Source organism: Pteropus vampyrus, unplaced genomic scaffold (genome assembly GCF_000151845.1).
Source record: "Pteropus vampyrus isolate Shadow unplaced genomic scaffold, Pvam_2.0 Scaffold42, whole genome shotgun sequence".
Lineage (NCBI taxonomy): Eukaryota > Metazoa > Chordata > Mammalia > Chiroptera > Pteropodidae > Pteropus > Pteropus vampyrus.
In genome coordinates, this window is record NW_011888823.1 from 6,169,239 (window position 1) to 6,193,834 (window position 24,596).

General features: G+C 37.1%; 1 protein-coding gene across 1 annotated transcript; it reads right to left on the minus strand.

Moving 5' to 3' along the window:
* Nucleotides 1-554: 554 nt before the first annotated feature.
* Nucleotides 555-23,835, minus strand: ATIC (5-aminoimidazole-4-carboxamide ribonucleotide formyltransferase/IMP cyclohydrolase). The gene is made up of 16 exons (XM_011358644.2): nucleotides 23,687-23,835; nucleotides 23,228-23,354; nucleotides 20,479-20,555; nucleotides 19,647-19,713; nucleotides 18,165-18,253; nucleotides 17,717-17,868; nucleotides 17,228-17,384; nucleotides 13,744-13,869; nucleotides 12,819-12,926; nucleotides 11,894-11,979; nucleotides 10,583-10,672; nucleotides 8,289-8,417; nucleotides 4,038-4,130; nucleotides 2,628-2,810; nucleotides 1,105-1,260; nucleotides 555-778 (listed from the first exon to the last, which is right to left on the minus strand). Exons 1-16 carry the CDS (start codon nucleotides 23,703-23,705, stop codon nucleotides 659-661), a joined length of 1,779 nt encoding a protein of 592 aa, XP_011356946.1. The 5' UTR covers nucleotides 23,706-23,835; the 3' UTR covers nucleotides 555-658.
* Between the last annotated feature and the right edge of the window lie 761 nt (nucleotides 23,836-24,596).

Below are 24,596 nucleotides of genomic sequence, written 5' to 3' on the forward strand. Positions count from 1 at the left end.
CACTGTGCCCTACTTTCTGTGGTAAGTCCATTAAGTGGAATACTGGGGCCGTTTCTGAGCACTGAACAGTAATTACATTTTTTATGTAGCTCTAGAGGGAACATCAAGGACTTGCTGAAATTATGGGTAACATTTCACTTAACACTGAGGGGAAAGTATGTACTTGCATTATCTGTATATGGGGTCAACAGAAGATTTATTCTGTTTAATCCCTTCTAAATTTCTAGTTCCCAGGATACAATCTGCTGTCTGTTTAGAAAGGAGCCAACTAAGCTTTTTAGAACTGTGATTAACAAACTCTGCATGAGCAGAATCCCCCACGAGGAAACTAATGGGGCTGCAAGATACTAGTTGTGCCTTCACTCGGCGGCTGCTCAGTTCCTCTGGCTTATTATGTGATGATTTTTAGATGCGTCTAACAGGTAATGATTCTGGGATGACTTGAGCTCCAGGAGGTAGGGATACTCCTGTATTTCTTACAAATATCTGTGTGTAATGTTTACCACGCTAGAGAGCCTGTATCTTTAAGACACACTAAATACAACTACCACGGATCCAAGATTAAGACTTCATATTTTATTTTTTAAGAAGTATTTTCAAAATTTCCTACATGAGTTTTCACCTACACATAAGCAAACCTTAAAATAATGTGATGAAGTCAGTGATGAAAGAGACGAAGATTCGTATGAGCGAGGATTATTCCCAGTTCATTGCAAGCCTCGGTCACAATGGCATCAGCAGCAGAACCGGAAGGAGCAGCAATATACGCCACGCCACTCTGAGGAGGGAAAGAGAGACTGGATTTCAAAACACAATTTTATGTTAAAATGCACAAACATCAAAATCCCCATCTATAAAGCATAAACGAAGAGTCAATCGCACTGTGGACTGATGCACTCAGACAAAAAGGCAAAATGAGAAGATCTGAGTTATCCATGTACCAAATGGAGAGAAGTCAAAACAATTCTCTAAATACCAATGATACGTCACCTTCATAGCCTGGATATATAAACTCACAGAACTCAAAAATCAGAAGCAGGATTTCTGAAACGGTTTCTATATAATGATCTATTCTCAGCAAGTGCACGCCAATCCCACACTTACCCTTTTAGCTCTGTCTACGTTATCCCTGAAAGGAAAGAAGGCATCGGAGCTGATAGAAACTTCACTGAGTTTGCCAATCCATTCCTTCTTCTCTGCCTCAGTTAGTAATTCAGGAACTTCCTCAAACAGCGCCTTCCACTTTACTAAATCTTCATCCTAGGAGTGAGGGAAAGAAAGAAGGGAGAGAAAGGTTTGACACCATCTTTAGTGCTACTTGATGCAAGTCAGAATGCTGACTGACAAGCACTTAAACATTTTTTCTAGGACTTCTTAATTGTAAATAATGATGCTTATTTACAGTCAAAGTCATTATTTTTAGAATCTCTCTCTCTCTTTTTTTTTAATGCTTTTAACATTTCCTTAAGGAAGAAAAGTGATTCTAAGTGTACCAAGTAAAGACCATACCATTTACTTTCTACAAAGTATAAGACTATACCATTTACTTTATTACAAATATATTGTTTTTTAATCTCTGCCCAAGTTAAATCTATTACTTTATATCCCTGTATCAAAGCAAGAAATTGGAAACAGATAGAAATCCTAAGTACATTTATAAAATCACTCTCGAGAATAGTCTTATAGACAAACCAAAACGTGATGCATAACATTCAGATTTTTAGAAGGTGCTTCCAATTTTGGCTTTGGGTGATTTTTTTTGGCTTAAACAACATACTTTCATTCCTGTACACACATAATGACTCTTCCAGAACAATTAGCAGGGTTTTGCTGGGTAATATCAAGCAGAAAAATACAAGATTAAAGTAAAAAGGAAAAGCTGCTTCAAGTACTTCACATTACAAGGCTCACTCTGCAGCCTCACTCCTCAATGATGCTACGGCACAGATTCGAGGCCCCGAGGGGACAACTTAGTATAGATGACTCGTTCTTCAAAAAACCACTGAGATTTTGATTATCAGACCTTTCTCTTATTTTTCAACCAGTATTTCTTCAGCACTGGCTACATCCAGAAACTGAGCTAAACCCTATTGTTTTGGAGAGCTACCTGACACTTTCCATTTTAATGTTCCCATACACCCTCTTCAAAACAGAAGACATTAAAGAACATGAAATATAACAAAAATATACTGAGTTCTCAATGGCACTTAAAGAAAACGTGGGTGGAGAAGAAAGACACTGATTCCTGCTATAGGTAATTTGCATGTAATGCTGAATATCACCTAATGTGTAATGGCACACGTGGCACTGTGACAGATACCTCGAGATGGGTGAAAAACAGTCCCTGCCATCAAAAGCTTATAAACAACAGGGGAAGTACAAGTATGCAAAACTAAACCAATGGTTATAATTTAAAAAGGCAGAGAAGATTTGTGGTGTCAGAACTGGATGAAGAAAGTTACATGAGACAAAAGACAATAAGAAACTGGTAAAAAGTTTAGAGTAACAGTTTTTAGACAATAAAGAAATTCAAGAAAATAGCATTTTATCTTTGTAGTGATGAAGGCAACGTCTGTTACACAGAAAAGGGTAAACACACCATCCACAAGCCAATGACAGGCCTTTACCTCGCCAATGGTCCCAGTAACATACTGATCGATGGCATTGGAGATTTCTGCTCTCTTCACTCCGGTTTTAAACTTCATTGAGAGTACTCGTGGGTGATGTCTAAGCCACCAAAAGTTTGCCTTATCTCCTGCAAGGCGTGTGCAGTGTATCCGAGACTGCTGTCCTGCTCCAATGCCAATGACCTGAAGGACGTGGACATTAAAATGAACACCTCTTTCAACGACACATGTGTCTCAAGGGATCTTTTGTGCTTATTTCCCAAAATCTACCTATTAATTCTGTGGAAGAAAGTACCAGGCCAAAGTAAGAGCAATGTAAGTACTTTTTAAGTCACTAAAAGGTGAGGATTAAGAGATTTATGACTACTATTTATATGTTTTACCTCTTAATATTCTGGAAGTTTCTAGAACTCTTGGACATCAGTACTGAAACACGGTCTTACTGGAACTTATTAGAACCTGAGCATAAGGGTGACCGATAGCCACAATCTCCCAGGTTTCTATTAGAGACTAGCAATCTTTTAACAGTTGGCAGTCAGGAAAATTCTGAATCTGAAAGGGTCTTCCAGGTCACACACTAATTAACATCTACTCTCACCCTCCCACTGATGGGTCAAATAATTCAACAAATGCCAAGAGTTCAAGACACCATGGGATTTAAGGGATCCCAATGCTACTGAAACTATGACAGAAGCAGGTTCACCCTGGAGTCAGATGCCTGAGCGATACGCTAACTTGGCCCTGTATCCACAGCCATGTGCGCTAGGAGAGAAGTTATACATCTTGCTAACATCAAACAGTACGAAATGCTCAACACCCTGAGAACAGTAGTGGTCATACCACTGTGTGACTTCTGAATACTGGTCAAATGACTCTTACAAAAGGTGAACTTCAGTATACAAATTATGCCTCAGTAAACCTGATTTTAAAAAATCACGTTAACTCCTCATCTATGAATTCTTGGAAAAATAACCTAAGAAATCTATATGAAAATACCCTAGGAGCTGCAAAACCATGGGCTGGTGGGTGGCAGCATCGTTCTTTACTCCTTCGTTGGAAATACTACCAATGGTGGGGTATGTGTGCGTGTGAATAAACCAGATTTTGTAGCAGCTATTTGAGTCCCACTAATCCAAAATGTGGGACTCATTTTGGATTAGTGGGACTCAAATAGCTGCTATGCAAGAAACAATATGACAAATTTTAATACTTAGCTCCAAAGATACTTCGTAATCATCATTAGCTTTAACAGTCCACTGAGTTACTCAGGAAATACTGACAAACCCAGGAGAGAAAAAATTGGCAAATTTTCCCTTTTAAGTGATCTACTACTGGAGAAGATACATTTTTGAACATCGTTTTGTAAAACAACAGCCCCTCCACCCCAGCTGAGTTTCACGGCTTGATTACCTGACCGTTCTTGGCATAGCACACTGAGTTAGACTGAGTGTACTTGACAGCAATGGTGGCCACAATGAGATCTCTGAGCGCAGATTCCGGCAACTGAAAAAACACAGAATGGTAAATGGCACTGGGCTCTTTAAACTTCATTTCACTTTAAGCATCTTTCAGTGGTCCCCAACGTTTTTTGGCACCAGGGACTGGTGTTCCTATGTGAGTCTAATGCCTGAGGATCTGAGGTGGAGCTGAGGCGGTGATGTTAGCGCTGGGGAGCGGCTGCAAATACAGATGAAGCTGAAGCTTTGCTCGCTCACCAGCCACTCACCTCCTGCTGTGCAGCCCAGTTCCTAACAGGTCACAGACTGGTCCATGGCCCGGGGGTTGTGGACCCCTGTTATACACCATTTACTGCAATAGACTTATAGTTAGCTCTTTCAAATGAGGTGAAATTAACTATTCATGTTAAACACTACTGTGTTTTACTGAAAAGATTACCATTTAACATATTTATTGTGGAACTCGGGACACTGCCTGATGTACAACAGACTCACACTTATGCCATTTTGCGCCAACTTTGGCTTAAGCCTGTCTACATACCACACAAGATAGGAAATACCACATCCACTCCAAAAGTGACAAGTATTTTCTCTACCACGGTACCAAAAATATCGAGACGTGATAACATTTATGTTCAGAAAAAAAACACCGAGAATAATTTTCACAGACGTAACAAATGTGATGCCCACACACAACTAAGGCTGTTGAGGGAAAATCAAATTAGAATCATTTTCTGCTTTGTCTAGAATGTTCTAAGTAGAAACTATTCAGAAATGCATTGTGAACTACTAGTCCAAATAGAATAAAACAACAAATATTTTAGCCCCAAACTCACTATCTTTGATATAAAAAGCAAATACAAATTAAAAAGGACAATGACCTATGTCAGCATGCTGAGTGGACAAAGGATATAAGCAGCAGCTAGTTGGTAAATCAGCTAACTGAAAAACTGATAAATCGGACTTCATAGAAATTAAAATTTTCTGCTCCACAAAAGACCCTGTATTAAGCTAAAGCCTGGGAGAAAATATTTGCAAACCACATAATCAATAAAGAATTAGTACCTAAAATATACAAAGACCTCTCAAAACTCACCAACAACAAAAAAATTAATTAGAAAATGAACAAAAGATATGAAGAGACATTTCACCAAAAAGGTTATATACAGATGGCAAATAAATACATAAAAAAGAAAGTCCATCATTAGCTATTAGGAAATGCTAATTAAAATGATGAGACACTGATACATGCCTATCTTTCAAAAAAGCTGGTAAGGATGCAGAGAAACTGGACCACTCATACACTGCAGGTATAAGATGTAAAATGGTACAGACTCTGGAAAGCAGTTTGGTAGTTTCTTATAAAACTAAACATGCAACTACAATATCGCCCAGCAATGAGCAATTACTCCAGAGCATTTATAACAGAAATAAAAACTGAAGTTCATCCAAAAACCTGTTCATGAATGTATAACAAACAAAAATTATAGAAAGGGAGAACAGATTGATTGTTCCTCCAAGTTGAGGAGGGGGCAGAGGCAGGAGGGAAGAGTGGCTAAAAAGGGCACCAAGAGGGTTCGTTGTGGTGATAGCAACGTTCTGTGTCTTGATTGTAGCAAAGAAAATGCCAGAATTGTGATATTGTGCTATAGTTTTGTAAGATATTACTATTAGGGGACATGGGGTAAAAGGTACATGGGAATTCTTAAAACTGCACAAGAATCTACAATTTTTACTTTTTTAATCTCAAAATTAAAAGCTTAATTAAAAAACATTGTCAGAACTTCTTAAGAATTTGTAACTCTAAGGTGCTATTAATGTAATGTAATATCCTTTCCTATCTATATCTGCTGTTTGAGTCAACAAGTATACACTTTATTCTGCTGGTTCTAAAAACCAATGCCAGCCTCTTCGACGTCTACCTTCAAATATAGCCTGGTATTCTGAGTTAGAATGAAGGAATATGAAACATGTCAAGGAAGGGGAAGGGTAGGAGTGAGGAAATTTAGTCTTATAAACATGTCACAAACAGTTAAAATAGAACATTATTTGAAAAAAATGGGAGAAAAGGAAATAATTCAGGCATGTTCATTAATACGTAATATAGACTCCTTATACTTCTATTCTCTCAAGACTAAAACCATTCTAAACTTAGCATTACCATCTGATGATTTTGAGGCTGGAACGTTAATTTAAAAATCTACTTTAAAAGAAGGGAGGGAAATATAAAGGAGGATAAAATCATTATTTTCATCCTTAAAATTCCCAGATTTCTATTAAAAAGATATGAAACAAATAGAGAAGAATTTACATAAAAGAGTAATTAAAACCACAGCCTCAATCCATGTAAAAAGTATCTAAGCGGGCATAACCAGAGGCACGAAACCAATCAAATATTGCTAAATCATTAATCAGATCAATACCTATAAATCCACAAGGAAAATTTTAAAAGGTAAGGGTCTTAATACTTAGGCACAATCGTCAACATGGATGGGTACCATGGAATCTAGGTCAGTTTTTATAAAGATACATTAAGCAACCAGGTTAATGAAGTAATAAGCACCTCATTTCACTGTGAGCTGCTTAAAGTAACATTGCTGCAAAACAGTTTCCATGTGGAAATCCCAGTTTGTCGTCATCTTGGCCAAGAAGTGGAATCCAAAGGGCTGAAAGATATTTCTCCATATGATGCCCACAGGTTCCTTTACTGAGGGGCACCATCGATTTTCAAAGTTAAAAATAGAGAATATCCAACAAATCAACACACAAAGATCATGTCTACTTCACCATATGCTTACTCATAGATAGAACTATCCCAATAAAGATTTTTAAAGCTTATTTTCAACAATTCTACTTGAAGCCTCAGGAGTCAGGCCTGGAACAGATTGCAGCTCCTCGTTTTCCACTTCTCTTACAGTGAATGACTTGTTAAGAGACTAATCTTCTTCTAAGAACAAATGGAAGAGCTGAACAGAGAGTTAATCAAATACCAAGTACCAAGAGGCAAAGATCTCAAATATAAAGGGAGAAATGAGTGTGACGGTCTATGCTTTTTCCCCCGAAGGCATTTCCCAAGATGAGAGTAATAAACTAAGAGTTGAATAAGCTGAGCGTGGCTTTGGAGTCTTACAGGACTAAGAGGCAAAAATACACTTCCGTATACTCCAGAGAAGAGGGGTACTAGTAGACACTTCGCTTTCAGCAGAATTGGGAAGAACCATAAACAAACCTCACAAAGACTGAAGCCCAAATTCGAATCAGCTCAATTCCTGCCAGGAGAAAGACAATCTGCCTCCACCTGATGTACCTGCCAGAAGCATAAGTCACTCTCTTTGGAGTGAAAAAAAAAATAAAAATACTGTCCAAAATATCTCTATAGTTTAACCATAACCAATATTTAGCCGTCAATTAAAAATACCAGGCATACCAGCAGACAAGACCAGAAAACAATGAAATGACTCATCTGACATACTGAGAAAAAAGTATAGTGAACATTTGACCCGGCTAAAATATCCTTCAAAACTGAAGGCCCAATTAAGAGATTTCAGAAAACATTTACCAAATCATCCATTTCTTTTATTGCATAACCTTGGGCAAACTTAACTGTCTCCTATATCACAATTTTGTGACATTTACAATAGAGAGGATAATAGCTTACCCTGCCCCCTTCCATAAATTGCTATGTGTATTAAATGACATAATACAGCTATACAAAAAAAATCACATTGTCCTAGAAATATGTCCTTCCTAAAAGATGACAAAAAGCACAAGAGTAAAAGCTTGTCTACACAAAAACACTGAAAATGAAAACAAACTAAATATCAATCACAGTGCATTATACATGAATTACCATATGGCCTTTCAGATGAAGATGTAGATATATACTTACTGATACAGAAACAAATTTTCAGCTTAGTGTTCATTCACTAAGGCAAGTTATAGAACATAATTATGAAAGACATGATCTCATTTATATATAAATAAACATAAATCTCTCTATGCATATACATATGTACAGAAGCTCCCAATACAGTCTTTTATCCATTTTTGAAGTTCTCAAGCTTACTTGATGATGACTCGAAGATGCACTAATATCTGCATATCAACCAGTTTTAAATAGGCCTTAATAAATGCATAAGCTTATAAATATTAAAAACATACCTACATGATAACTAACATTCAGTTCACATATTTTCAAACTTACATCTTTATTCTTGGTAACAACATTGCTAAATAATGACTTGTCTACGACACCAGTATTTCTCTTCTGGCTTAAACGAAGACCAAAGAGAGTTCGAACTTCATTCTCATCGGGGTTGTAAGACTGGTCCATCTAAAGTACAAATATAAAGAGTTAAAAGTGATATATCTACATCCCTCAAAATTTTTCATTTAAGTTACATACAAAAGATTTTTTTGAAACAAAGCTATACACATTTTTTTCTAATGTAAGAATATGTAAGATTATTTTAGTACAGGTATAAAAGAATGGCCAAGCATCAACATTTTGCTCCAAAAATTTTTACAACCCTATAAGGTATTACAGGTTTTACAATTTCTATACAACATTAAAACCAATGATTCCAGTTTTTGGTTGCATTAATTAAAAGCACTATTTATATAATTCTTTTGAAAGGTTGGTGGATAAAACATATTTGGTAACAGGCAGCGGCGCAAAAATTAAATTTTAATTTCCCTTTCTAAAAATCTCATAAAATACCTAACGATTGAATTACAAGTTAAAAAGAAGTTAAAAGGGGGAAAATGGGACTTGTAGTCTGTTGTCTTTGCTATCTGAAAGGGAATATGTCATTTATTGATGTCTTCCTCTCCCAGATTTTGAAAAGATATTAAGACGTGGGAATAATTTGCGTAAGACTGCTCTCCTCCTAGGTATTTTTCTATAATTGATAGTATATTTCTTCATTTATCCTTTGGATGATCTTTGACATAGAAAATAGTAGTATCTATAACTTACAAGCAAATCCTCATGTTAATTCTGCTTAATTTGTACATTCCTGAATTCTAAAATGTCCATTTTTTCTTTGTATTATAAAATTTCTAAAACTAGGATGTGCCCTCCAATTAGCTGATGTCAAAAGAAACTTGTCATTAGACAGGGGGAGGAATTTAAGTTGTTCCATAGTTGTAATTATGTGTCCACGTGCAAACTTAGCCAAGTCTCAAATAAATTACTGAGGAAGTTAAGTTGCCTTTTCACACCTTTGAATACAATGCTGTCAGGTGCTGAAGAGGTCATGATGATGAGCTCAGGGTTTGGAAAACATTCTCCAGGATGCTACACGTAACTGCTAACAGCCATTAGTACTTAACACTCTTAACAAAAAAACACAATTAAGAAACTGAAGAATATAGTGGCAGCTAACTGAACAGTTAAACATGCTATCAAGTAGCTTTAAAAAAAACTATGTGTATTTAAAGTGGTATTTTTCCTTTAAAAAGCTCACATGGAATATATAATGAACTATACAATTATTGGTATCTTACAATGAAGGATACTTAATAACTTCCATTACGTGGAGTTGAGATTCTATGGATTATGTGACATGGATACTTTCTGAAAAGAAAGCATTATCAATTTTTACTTTCAATGTAAATAACTCTGCTTTATCACTGTAAAATCTTAGACTATGGGCTAGTTTCCCTAATGCATAAAAGCTTGTAAAAATCAGTAAGAAAATAAACCCTCAACAATCTATTAGAAAAACAGGCAGAGTACGGGCATACAGTTCAATAAAAAGAAGTAAAAATTCCCTTAAATATGAAAAGATGTTCACCTTACACATAATGGAAAATTAAAACTGCAATGAGATGCCATTTTCATCAATCTTACTACTCAGATGAAAAAGTTTAAGAACACAATTCTGGCAATGGTGTTAGAAAACAGGTACCCTTACACATTTCCATTAAGACAAAATTTGTTGCACAACCTCTAAGAGGAGCAGTATCTATCCAAATTACCAATACATATAGCCTGTAACTCCATTTAATTTGTGCAGGGATTGTGCAGCAGCTAGACTGGTGACTGTCTAGATGAGATTCACAGACACGGGACAAACCTCCAAGATGGTGAAGCAGTGTATATTTGTGGCAGCGAGGGGGAAAGAAAAATGCAAATATTCACTAATCATGTATAGCCTATTTCAGAAAAGATATGAAATTTAAAATATTAGCTACTTCTAATAGGGAAAGATGGGGAAAATTTTCTTCAAATGGCCTAATATCTTTTGAATAGAAAATCATATAAATATATTAATTATTCAAGAAATTTAAAAATTTAATATTAAGAGTAAAGAAGCTACCCTCATCTTAAACCAAAAAATAGTAATAAAAAACACTTGTAGGATTAAGGATAAAGAAACTAGAATAAAGAGGGATAAATGAGAAGAATGTCAGTACAAGGGAAAGACTAAATATGGGGGGAAAGAGACACAAAATGAAAGAGTGAATTATGTTTTGAACATGAATTTCACTAACCTGAAGAACACAGTAGTTCCCATTTTTCTTTTTAGAAAGAATTTTCAAAGCTTCTTCTTCATATCCTGGGGCAACAATACCATCAGATACCTGTAAATATATATTTTTTCTGTTTTAAAAAATCAGAGACTACCTCCTTAAAAAATCTAGAGACAATTATCTATTTTAAATAAATGTAGCAGTATTTTCCGGTTTCTACCTCCAATATATGCTAATGCAGCAGGTTCTTGAATAACATGATTTCATTAATGCGGTGATATAGGAACGTAAACTTGTTTATATCAATTAATTGGTTTCATTATAGGTTGTTTTCTTTACAGTCACAGAACTCATCAATGATAATAAGTGACAGCTTACTATACTATAGTTGAAAAAGATATGCCTATGTTAGAATACAACTTTCTACAGCTCACTTCATCTTGTGTTGTGTGCTGTCCTTTCGAAATTTTTGGTTATTCATTTTAGTTTTAACAGTGATTCGCTCTAATACATATGCCTTAGGAAGAAAAATGTTTTACTATTCTGTTTATGGCTGGTGTTTTGCAGTAGGAAGAGCATGTTCTGGTGCCAGCTTGGCCAGGACCTGGCTTGAGCAACATAAGTGGTTCACACTAAATCAAAGACTAAATATCCTATACCTAAAGATACAAAAATCACACATGGCTCGTCTACTCCAAAGCCTTGCTATAACTGATGGTACTCAGGCCAGCTCTGTTGCAGTTGGAGATGGTCGTGGTCATGGGAAGAAGCCCTAAAGCAACTAAACACTGTCAAGCCACATGTCCCCTCAGGCTTTATTTCTACCTACTAGTCTCTCTCCAAGGCGCCTGCTTTTTTTATTCTGTTGGTCTCTCCACCATTAGCAAACATTCTGATTTTTCTAGAATGTTTGTTTGGTACTCAGTTGATGGAGGCTAGTTTTTCAGAATTTGTAATTTTTCCTTTTAAATAGTCTCTTTCATTACAAACCTATGAAAGTTTAAAGTTAATTATTATATCACCATCCAAAATGGCATCCTCTGCTCTTTGGAAAACACTAACCTTGGCATTCAGATAACAACTACTAGAAAATTTAAAGGAAATATAAATTAAAAATTATGACAGCCAAATATCCATTTGAAACATTCACTAAATCTCAAAATTACAATTCAGTCAAGGATTCATATTCTACATAAAATATAAACATTGTAAATGATAAACTTAACTAGTTTACAGAGAGTACAAATATAAACATCACAGGTTATGGTTTCTATGAACAAATAAAGCTTTCCTCAGTTCTGCATGGATCAGGACACATAAATGTCCACCAACCTCTCTGGAGATAATTTTGGCAGTAGGGACGTCGCATATATCAGATAATGCAACAAAGTCACCAAATGAAGACATCCTATCGGCCCCTGTAAAGAAAAATTAAAACGAGATGTTTATCACAAATTAGAAAATAGTGTTTAAAAAACCCAATGTCATCATATAAAATCCATTTCTCTAAATTTAATGTTATTGTTTACATAAGATTTAAATAACAAATTAATAAGTCATTTAACCAAAATAAGTGGTAAGAAAGTATTCTTTAATTTTACCTATTAGAGCAGCTCTTTTTGTGACCAACCTGAGAGTAAAATGTTTTTTAAGCTTTGTGGCCACATGATCTCTGGTGCAACCACTGAACTCTCTGGTTGTAGTTTGAAGTCAGCCATTGACTACACATCGACAAAGGGACGTGGCCCTGCTCCTGTCACACTATTTACAAAAAACAGGTGGTAGGCTGAATTCTGCCCATAATTTGCTAACCCCTGTTGCAGAAGGTAAACTACGATATCTGGTTTCTCAATAATCTTCCATATTTTCCATAAATGGTATAATAACATTCACGGGTTATTAAACTCACAAATTAGATATTTGTGAAACACGCAATTCTAACCAAATTCAGTACAGTCAGAATAACCATATAATTTTAGTCATATATTAAGTAATACAAATGCATTCAGTAGCCTAATCTGAAATTAAATGCACCAGATTCCAATTATGCTTCCATTTATTACATTCAAATACCAACAATACACATTCATAAACAAATTTATTCCATGGTGCCCATAAATCATTTCAAAGTATTAAAAACAAATTAAAAGATAATTTGAAATCTTACAATGAAACAAAGATATTACCATTTTATTCTACTTTAGGTAAAACATTGCTTTTTCTATTAAAAAACAAAAAATGCTGTTATTCTTCTGACCTCTCGCTCTTGCGTATGCAGTCGATACGGGTGTCAGGGTCCTGTACATGTCATGGACCATGCAGACTTTGGCCTCATCTTCACTAAGTGGGATTCCAACAGCAGCACCTGGTACAGAAAATCATGAAGCAACCAAAAATCTCAAGTTGCCACTTGTCAACTCCTAAATCAGAACATTTTTCTTAAGATCTAGTCTGTGCAGCATAATTTCTAGCACCTGTACCAAATTAAATAAAAATCTGTTTGCCCAGATAATTAAACACCAAAAATACAGTTGCAGGGGAGGGTGAGCAGAGGGAAATGTTTTCTCTGGCCTCTGAAAATAGCCACACGTATGAGGCCTGCCAGGACCAGGCATGTCTGTGAAGCTGGTTTTACCTCATTACTCACTCTCTCCATCCTGCTTGATACCACATGCCATTTATTTCTTTCCTGCTCATGTCATTTTAACATCGAATAAACACTTGAGAACTAATTATGTGTTGGACTGTCTGTCAGTAGATCTGGTGATATAAATAACAAAGTTGTGGAGTTGATTTAAATACAAAAAGTAAAAAGGTATCTATAAAGTGTCCTAAGAATACCTTCTTTAGGTCTATTCAGTTCCATCTTCAACCATGTAGAAAAATATTTAGTCATACTGCATCAAGCTACTTCATTTCTTTATTTTCTAAAACTTCATGTTTCCACTACAAAAAAACTACTTCTTGATTTTCCAATGTTACACAATTATATATATAAATAGGTTATGTGTGTTATTTTATCAGGTCTTATCATGTTACCATATTGAAAGTGTTAACAGACTTGACAAAAGTGGTTTCAGACTTCATAGAATGTCTACATTCACATTAGAACTTGACAATTCTTTTCAAAATTAAAGGGTGCATTTTGAACAGTTCCAGTGTTCCAGAGTACAGTGCTTTACCTGCTGGGCTGACGTGCTTGAAAGAGGCAGCAGCTGAGATGCCTAAAGCTTCTTTGAGTTCCTTCACCAGCTGCCAGGCATTCAAAGCATCACACAAGTTTATAAATCCAGGGGCTCCATTTAGAACTACATATAAAAATATATACACATTACCAAGTAGGGTCAATAAAGTCAGATATACGTACATTTCTTAAAACATAAAAACATATGAAGATGTACAAATGTTTTAAATGATGTATAATAAAGAGGCAAACAGATCTACACAAACAACTAAGAACTTGGTGAGAAAAGTGAACAGAACTCTAGAACCTGAGCCCGTCTTACCAAACATTCTCATTCATTCTCTCCCTCTCTGTCCAGCCCCCTGCACCCTCTCTACTGGAAGACCAAATCCAGTCAATCTATAAGTAAACCAACAGAAATTTAGGAAGAGAGAATGACAAATGATGATCAGGGATCCATGTCAGTTCAGAAATAAGATAAATCAATTATGGCAATTAAGAGACAGTATAAAACTTAAGTTATAAACCTTGTCGATTTAAGAAATAATATTACCAACTACAGTGCAAGAGCTGTGAGTGGGAGGAGAGGAGGAGGAAAATGTGTTGGATTTTTCTTCTTTTACACCAGATTCATTAGGTCCAACTCAAATTTGAAAAGTAGTTAGAAAGACTCCAACTTCAGAGTTCTGCCATCGCCTATTTACAATATTAGAAGTTAATCTCTTGTGAATATACATTTGTAAGTTCAGCACATACAAAAAAATAGTAGACCACTAATTAAAAATAACTGCAATAACTGCATTTCCTTTATGTTATCTAGACACTAGATACTTTTAAAGAACTTTACCACATATTCCTGACAGCTTACTGCAATGTTAGGCACTGTTTCAGGTACTTGGGATATTATCAGTGAATAAAACAGTCCCTCCTTCCACCCCGAAAATCACTGTCCTCCTGGAGCTTATGGAAGAGGCACAGAAGAAACAAAATAGGCAATAAATAGTTAATGAGAGAAAATATTAGATATTTATACAAATGAGTTGGAAACAAGTCCACACAAACTTGGACTTGAATGTTTTTAGCAGCTTTATTCTTAACTGTCAAAAATTGTCTTTCCATTCAATAGGTGAATAGAGAAACCATCTATAGTAAATCCATATACAGTGGAATATTATTCAGTGATAAGAAATGAGATCTCAAGCCAACAAAAGCCATGGGAGAACTTTAAATGCACATTACTGAATAAAAGAAGACAGAGTGATGAAAAGGCTACATACATAGCATGATTCTAATGTTATGACATTCCGGAAACGGCAAAACAATGGAGACGGCAGAAAGATCAGTGGTTGCTGGGGTTACAGGGTACAATGCAGGGAATTTTCAGGGGTGAAATTATTCTGCATGATACTATCGAGGTAGATACATGACATTATGCATTTGCCAGAACCCATAGAACACATGACAAAGAGTAAACCCTAACGTAAACTATGGACCTTAGTTAATGAATCGATATCAGTTCATCAGTTGTAACCACTTGGCACCACGCCAACGCCAGACACTAACAGGGGAAAGGATGGAAGGAGGGATACGTCTGGGTCCAGGAACTCTGCACTTTCTGAGAAATTTTGCTTTAAATCTAAAACTGCTCTAAAAAGTAGTACCTGAAAAAAAGAAATAGTTGCCCCGGCTGACTACAAACGCAAAAGGTTTTGAGAATGGAAAGTATGGGACACTGAAAGTACATGAAGTATTTTTTTGTCTCAGAATCAAAATGGGGAACATATAACTATAAGGAGGAAATACCTGAGATCTAACAGTAGATAAATGTTTTAAGAAATTCTAGAAGTAGAAAGTCGTGCAAAATGTCAGGTTTCTAATTATTCATTCAGTAAATACTTAGGAAACATGACAAGCAATATTCTAAGCCCTGGGGATACAGCAATGAACAAACAAGAAGCAATGAACAAAGACAGACAAGGTCACTGTTCTAGGGAGCTGACATCCTCATGGGAGAAGACAATTAAAACATATGCAGCAAAATAGAGCGATGCGACAAAAATGTGATGGGCCGCTCCTTTGGTCTGAGTGGTCAAGGGAGGATTCTCTGAGGTGGTGAGAGTTCAGGTGAGATCTGAATGACAAGAAACCAGGACCAGAGAGAATTCTGCATGAAAGGAGCAACCAGCTCAAAGGCCCTGGGGTGGAAGCTCTGCCTGCTCAACAAACAAAAGCTGCTGAGGGGAAACGAGTCTGGGAAGGACTGTGGGGGAGTAAGACCAGAGATGACAGGGTTTGTAGGACAGGACCAGCCCTTCAATAGGAAGGAAAGCCAATACACGGTTTTAAGTAGGGTGTGACAGTATCTGATTTACATTTTTAAAAGATGACTAGCTGGGAAGAATAAAAGAAGAAAAAGTAGAGGCCTGTTAAGATCACTGTGGTCTGGGAGACTTTCAGGGTGACTAAGGGCTTGGGCAGTGTTAGAAGAGATTCAAAATATATTTGAGGTAGAGTAGATAATAGAACTTATCGATCCGCTGAGTGTGAAGGTAAAGAAAAGAATATTTCCATTTCTCCTCAGACCTCCCACACTGCTTCCTGCTCACTCCTCTTCTCCCTCAGCTGGTGACAGGGGCCAGAGAAGACCAGACAGGGGCTCCTGCATCTTTCCACTGCCGTGTACCACCCCGAGTGCTCTGCGCCTGCCTTCTCAGGCTACGAAGGAAGCTGGCCTTGCTCTCACCCAACACCAACCCTCCACCAATGCTTGGGCCTTCACGCCCTTCGACACCCACAATACTCTCCTCTGTCCCCTGCACCCACCCTCACTTCTACCAGTAGGACACGTTCCAACAGCCCTTCTTCAGAACAAAACACAACACAAATCGAAAAATCCTCTTGTAAGTTTACAAACGCATGAAGTCCTAATTTCTTTGTCAAAGAATTATCTTTATCTCTGTTATTTCCTAACCTCACGTTCCTATTTCAGCCCACGTCAACTGGGCTTCCAGATCCATCATTCCAAGGAAAAGGCTCTGGTAACGTTCCCAAATCAAACAGTCACTTTTCTGTTCTGGGCAGCATTCCAATCAGATGAAACTCTACAAGACTTCCAACCTGGTTTTTCTTCGGCTGGTTCTTGCTACCCCAAGGCTCGATCTTGACCTACTTCCATGAAGTCCAGGCCATCCCACCCTATCCTATGTCTTCAAAGTTATCTATACGACAAACACATTCCAATCTGTTTCTCTGCTTGACCTCTCTCCAGAACCCGAGATTATCTCAATATTTTTTGCTCACAAGTTCACCTGGCATCTTAAACTTCAGGTGGCTATAAGAGGTATTTTGTAACTTACTTTATCTTCTAAACGGGAACCATGTCAGATATAACACAAAGACAGACAGACAGACAGACAGACAGACAAAAATACACACACACACCCAGACACAGCAAACCATGCCATAGAACACTCAGTCTTTACCTGTAATGGGAAGCTTGGGCTTCAGTGTGTATAACTGGGCAGGAGTTTGATGTGGGTTCATTCCATACCTCAAGGGCATCTGAGATATTCCTTTACTATACTGTTTCCTGAAGTAATCTGAAATTGCTTCATCATACTGTGCCGTGTGAGTGAAAGCCTACAAAAGGTGTACATTTTGTGAAACACTAGCGGCATTTCCCAAAGGGGGTCTGAAGTGATCTTAGGTAGCACACGGACGACACCCCCTCACCGCACACACACGCCTGTGTGCAGGTTAAGACACCAAATAAGACTCAATAACAGAGTCAATTATTCCCTTTCCAATTCTCTTTCAATCTTTTAAAGAGATTACCTCTCTAGTATTTGGTCTCCTCATTTATAACAAAAGGACAGCAGTTCCAAGCAGGGCCTTGGTAGATGAGATAATCAAGCGAGAATGAGTATTGTTTTGTTTTGCAAACACTGAACTAGGTAAAAGTGCGCCCCTACCTTCAAGGCTAACTGGCGTCTAGTCTCCAGGGAGGTGTCTTTACTGTCTGAGCTCTGCATCTCTGTGGACACGGCTGCATAGTCCTCTGGTTCACACACTACTGTCACTCGAGCGTGGTTTTTGGCTGCTGCTCTCAGCAAGGTTACTCCACCTTTGAAGAACAAAAGACAATTTGCATTTTCATATCAGTTTAACCTCTTTCAAATATAGTCAATGTACACATACTTCAATTTTTGACTTAAAAAATAAGGGAAAATAATCCAGATGGATCTGTATACAACGAAATAGCTTCAAAAATATAGATGAGTTATAGTCATCCCAGAATACAACCTGGAAGCATTAACTATTTTCTACTCCCTCAATAGTCAATTTCAAAACAAAAATCTAATGTAAATTTTAAATAATCCTCTCCTCTATTAAGTCTTCAAAACTGGCTTTTCTACTCACCAATATCAATTTGCTCAACAGCCTCTTCAACAGTTACATCTGGAAAAGCCACTGTCTTCACAAAGGGATACAGATTACAAACAACAACTCTAAAAGAAGAATGTAGTTAATTGAGTCATCAAAAACTCAACTTATGTGGTTTACAGCTACATAGGAAAAATTAGTCAGTAGCTAAAATCTAAAAGATCTAAAGATCTAAAATGTAGAACTGTGAGCCTGACACTTTAGAACTCTTAAAAAATTATGTTGAGAAGTCAGAATCTCCCACTGTTGCAGAGCATAGGTGAACGGAAGTGGCTTTAGTCAACAGGTGGTGTGCTCAGTGCACATTACTCCCTCTAAATCATATTGTTATGTTGCTGCCTGGGTAGTCTTAGCTACCCATTATACTAACAAGCCATCGAAGATCTTTTCAAAATTTTAACAGCAAGGTAAAAATACAAGGCTACAGAGAACTTCATCATTTTGGAATGTGACCACTATTACCTAGGACATTTAGAGTCATACACTGCTTCAGGGAATGTAAAATGATATAGCACTGGAAAACAGTGTGGCAGATCCTCAAAAGGTCAAAGATAGTTATCTGACCATTCCTAGGTATATACCCAAAATGAAAATATTTGTGCACAAATATTCCATTCCTAGGTATATACCCAAAATGAAAATATTTGTCTACAAAAAAAATCTTATATGTGAATGTTCATGGCTGCTTTACTCATAACATGCAAAAAGTAGAACCAATCCAAATGTCCATCAACTTATGAACCAATAATTAAAGTGCGGTATATCCACCCAATAGATTATTTTATAGCAATAAGCAAATAAAGTACTGATATACACTCTAACATGGATGAACCTTAAAAACGTGCTATGAAGCTAGTCGCAAAGGACATTTTGTAGGAATATTTCACCAATATGAAATATTTAGTATAGATAAATCCATAGAGACAGAAAATAGACTGGTAGTTGCCTAGGGTTAGACGGTGTTAGGGAAAATGAAGAATGAACGCTAATGGGAATTTTTTTGTTGTTTTTTGAGGGAGATGATGAATATATTCTAATATTAACTGTGGTAATGGCCACACAACTCTGAATATACTAAAAAAAACCCTCTGAATTATATATTTTAAATTGGGGAATTATATGGTATGTGAATTATGTCTGAATAAAGCTGTTACATATGTTTTTAAAAAATGAATATCTTTATGCAAATAACTAAGTTGCTTATATGTACTAAAATTTAGAAAAGAACTTCCTAAAAAAAGCAAAGCTTGTTTTTAGTTCAAGTACCCATTTTGGTGATATAAACTTGGCAAAACCAAAATGCTAACACATGTACAATGTCACACGTAAGATAATCACAATGAACAATCAGGAAACTAAACCTAACACTCATCTGGATCTTTAAAAAGGGGCACTCAGTTTAGCACGCTCTTTATTTTTAATCCTTAATGTATTAAAAATTCAACTTCGAATTTCTACCTTATAAGATTGAAATCAAGTCTGGCCATGTCAGCATTATCTTCTGGGATATTACGAGCCAAGATACCTGATTTAACAAAGATAAAGCATTACTTCAAAAAACAAGTCAGAATAAGGTACTTCTTTCCAACATAGTCCAATTAATCAAGTTAAAGCTTCTAACGTTGCCTAATTAAGAATATCAAAGATAGGTAAAAATTAAGATTAGTGGGTATATTTAAAAATCTTTTTTTATCAATTCTCGATTCCTCTTAAGAAACGTAAAAGGAATTTTCACATAACTGTTGCCAGTTCCATCGATCTAAGCGATTTTATAAGTAAATGGCTTGTCTGATTCTTATCATTACAGCCTTTTATTCTGCCAAATTTTACTGTAACTGGTAAGTTAGCAATATACTTATTTCTCACCATTTTGGTTCATACACAATTCGTTTTCCCAGATGAATGAACAAGGTAAAGCGCTTTGAAAAAGAATTCTTTTGAAAGTTACATTGTGATGTTTTATTCTAAGTTTGAATCATGATAAAATGTTTTCACACATAACTCTAAATATTTTCATTAAATTCAGCAGGAACTATCACTCTAAGTTAATTATCAGGTCAAGACTAATAGTAAGCAGACGAAAACAATCAATCAATCGCATATAAAGCAAACTAGATTTTAAGCAGGTTCTAACTTATAATGTTTAGTGGCGAATGTGACAAAGCCAACATACTCTCACAGATAATTATTTTTGAGCTTATGATCTGACTTTTTCCTTGCTTATTCTACAAAGTAATCAACTAAAATAATCCTGAAAATCAGCTTTAAACTGAAGGTATCAATCACTTACCAGCGTGGACTGCAGGATGCAGAGTTTTCACACGTCCCCCTAACATTTCAGGAAATCCTGTCAGCTCAGAGACATCTCTGAAAATAAACAGAATGTTGCTACTCTTTCTGCTGAATTGTCATTTTACATTTTATATAATTCCGAAGCATCTTCTAACATGAAGTCTACTGTTCTCATTTTGAGAGATTTTTCAGAGCCTGGATTTTCAGAATTCAGATATCGAATCATAAGCCATACTAATGCATATCATTAAAATAATTTCAACTGAGAAAATTTGGCGATACAGAACAAAAAGCATTAAAAAAATTCTTATCTCAGAAACTCTACAAAAGTAAAAGCAAGAATTTTGTTTTATGATTAAACAAGCACAAAGATGGCAAATCAACTGAGTGGGGAAATAAGATTGTTTAATAAAAATAGTGTTGGTATTGGAATAACTGGTTAATCCCACACAAAAATTAATTCCCAATGTATCAAAGATTTGAACATTTCAGAAAAAATCATATTAGTAGCAAAATTAAATACAAGAAAACTATTTTCAAACCATTAAACAAAAGGTTAATAGATGTGTATGTGTAAACATTAAAAACTTTTACTGAAAAAACGCTGGAAAATTAATTGCAAAATATGACATAGGGAGAAATGAAAGAAAATATTTGACTACTGATCTATATCACCAAGCTGACATGAACCCTCTCTCTGGAAGAACTTATAAGTAAATTCAATGACATGAAAAAATGCCCACAAACAAAAGCAAAAAGAAAAACTATTTTCTATGAGCTATAAAATAATGTATATGCCAAATAGAACTAAGAAATAATTTCATGAAATATCTATTTTATTTCATATTTTATGAAATAAAGTATGTGGTAAAGAGAGTGAGTTATAAGCCATTTTCACTACCTTCTTTACAATTTCTAAATTTTTCAAATTATCTACAATCAACACATATTGTCTTCATAGCAAAAAAGTAAACATTTTAAAACAGGAATTTCTACAATACGGTACAGAATTTCCTGGGTACATTCTCCCTATTAAGGAGAGCCATTTGCAAATCACTGGTGTTTGACCAAGGACTCGCACAATTACGACATAAACCGACAAACTGGTGACATTATGGTTTCCAATTCAAAATTCCCTTTCCCAGAATTCAGAATAAAATCCTATTTCTCTAACGGAGGATAACTGCTAAAACAGAGAAGGCAGAATTAACCACCATTTGAGAGGATTAAAAACTTGCTTCTCCTTTATATTTAAGAATTTATGTCACCTGCCCTCTTTGGAATAACCCTCTGTATGCTCAGTGCTATATACTCACCAATTAAAATCTCATCAGTTTATCTCACACCTCAAGGTTAACTTCCTAAGATAAAATCTTGGCTCCGCCTCTTACTAGCTATGTTAGTTATGTGATCTTGGACAAGTTACATGACTTCTTTGTGCCTCAATTACCTTATTTATTAAATGGTAATAAATAAAAATTTATTTATTAAATGGTAATAAATAAAAATAATACACCAAAAAGTTGCTGTAAGGATTACATGAATCTATATATAAAAGTGTGAATAGTCTCTTTAATTGGAGAGAAACACATGTACATATCTACAATTAAAAAAAGGCCTAATGGGGTTAAGTGAAGAGTGGGTAGAGGTACTGAGCAAACAAGACTAGAATTTTAAGTATTTAAACAGGGCATGGATATGCAACATATTCATTATACTTTTCTCTCCCCATAACTGTCTGAAATGGTTCCACAATACAACACTTGGTGAGGGAAGAAATGGAGCTACAGAAGAGGACCCTGCTTAATTTGAAGGGTCCAACCACAAAAAGACTCAATATGGGACGATGGAAGAACAGTTTATCTAAGCGCTCTTACCCCGTTGCTGTTCAGACAGAGCCGTCCTGCCTTCCATGATTCTTACAGGGCTCTTATGAGAACCCCACCAGAGAGATGCTGCAAAAACTTTGACACATATTAAGGCATTCTTGTCATATGAACTTGTCCAATTTAGGGAAGCTGCGTCCTGCCCACACAGGGCAGGATTACAAGAGGAAAAAGGTAATAATCTGCTTCTACCTAGATCTAGACAGCAAGCAGCAAACTTTTCCAAATGACAACGAAAACAGACCCAACACTTCACTCCTTTTCTATAATATATTTCAGGGGTATGTATGAACTCTCACTGCAGTTTATTACGGCTGTCCTGTGGCCTTTTTCATTTTCTACCTTCCAATCGTTACTCCCTCTCCCACTAGCAGAATGCCAGCTCCTTTGCAGCCTGATTTATCTTTTGCTCATTCCTTCTTCCCATCATTTATGCCAGTTAATGAATAGCTTGTGGACAAGGGAATGATAGATTTGTGCCTTCGTATGGTTACCAGAGATGCTAAGAGAAGGAGACTTGAATCTTACAGATGTCAAGAGTTTATTAAAGTCAGTCCAAACAGATCATGAGAATCATAAATTGAGTTTGTCCTGCAAAACAAACAGCCCACCTAATTTGTCATAGGGTGTAGTTTACAAGGGAGACTCTGAAATGAGGAGGCCTCTACTACCCCTTAAGTCTGTAAACTCAAGCAGAAGTTAGTAACTCTCTCTGAGCCTCACTATATAAGTAGTATACCAACCTCATGGCATTGCTGGAAGGAGTAAATAAGGTATTTTACTCATAGTGCCTGGAATACATTACTAACATGATCATATAACGTTGATTGGACTTAACTTAAAAACTAAGTTGTGCCTTACCTGACTGCCAGACCAGCATCCCTGAGAGCTTTTGCAGTCCCTCCAGAAGCTATCAGATTCAAACCAAAGGAAGTCAAGTTTTTGGCAAATTCCACAAGGCCGGTTTTGTCAGAGACACTAAACAAAGCTGAAACACAAGACATTTTCCCTCATCACTCACAGTACATTAAGATGTTTGTCCTTCAAGACCTTAGGGGAGGGGACCAGGGGGCGGTTTAGGGAAGGAAGTCACGAATCTCAAGGCCACCATCACCTCTGCCAACACTACCCAAGCCCAAACCCGCGGCGGGATCTGACAGCTGCCGTGCGCCTCACCGCGGGCCTGGGCCTCCAGGCCTGCAGCGCAGCCAGGGCCACCGAGCTCCCGCCCCACGGCCGCCACCGCTGGGGGCGGGGGAGGAGGGCGCCGCGGGGCACGGCGCGATAGCGCAGCTTTGCGACGATGCGCGAGGGGCTCACCGAGCTGGCCGGGTGCCATGGCTGCTAGCGGCGAGTCTGAGCTGGGTCAGCAGCGGCCACGCCACGTGCAGAGGGAGGTGCTCGGGACCAGAGGATCTCGCTCCCGGAAGCTGAGTGAGCGGCCCCGGAGGGCACCTGATGGGTCACATGACCCGGCCTGCCCCGCCCCACCCGCGCTCCGCCCTGGCCCACCCGGCGCTCCGCCCTTCTCAATTTTAAGCCTGAAATTGGGGCCTTGAAGCTGAAAGGGAGGGTGGGATGGGGCCTTTTCTAGACCTGAAACTTAAATTTCAAGGAACACCGCCTGGAATCTCACACTGCAGGCCTGATTTGTCCCTGTTCCTCAAAATGTGGCCGCCCTTGGGCCTCAAGAGCAAATGTTTGTTGTCCAAGGCAGCCTGTCCCCAGAGACTGGAATGTAACTGAAAGTGTTAAAAGCATTACAGAAAAGCAGAGAAACAAAAGTTCACAGGTTGACAGCATCTTGGCAATCACTCATCACCTCCTGATTTAGCAGATTTTAAAAAAATCAAATGCAGACCTAAAGATTAAGTGATTGACTCTGCAGATCACATAGTAAAGGTAAAACAAAGTGAAGTTGATATTCATTTGAAATTTTTGATTCCACATGTAGATGGAAAAGGGGATTCTATGGAAAGTAAGCTCACAGAGTGATATGATCATAAATTCCTAACTGGGCAGGTCATGGTGGGTAGCCATGCCTAAGACCTGTAACTGGTGAAAAGTTTTAAGCCCGCCCAGCCCATTGTTCTTGTGCATCTAGGTTAACACACCCTTGAAATAACAGAAGTAGTAGCCCTGGAAGGGGGTGTTAACTCTCAAGAGAGCACATAATATTGTTAACTATCCTGCAATCCAATCTGTGTCTTGCTTTCTCCAATTTTCCTTA

Excerpts from the sequence above, each read along its gene's own strand:
- ATIC (XM_011358644.2), bottom strand. Across the intron at positions 2,811-4,037 it reads GCTATGCCAAGAACGGTCAG|GTCATTGGCATTGGAGCAGG; the intron begins GTAATCAAGCCG and ends CACGTCCTTCAG. Across the intron at positions 779-1,104 it reads ACGTAGACAGAGCTAAAAGG|AGTGGCGTGGCGTATATTGC; the intron begins GTAAGTGTGGGA and ends TTCCCTCCTCAG.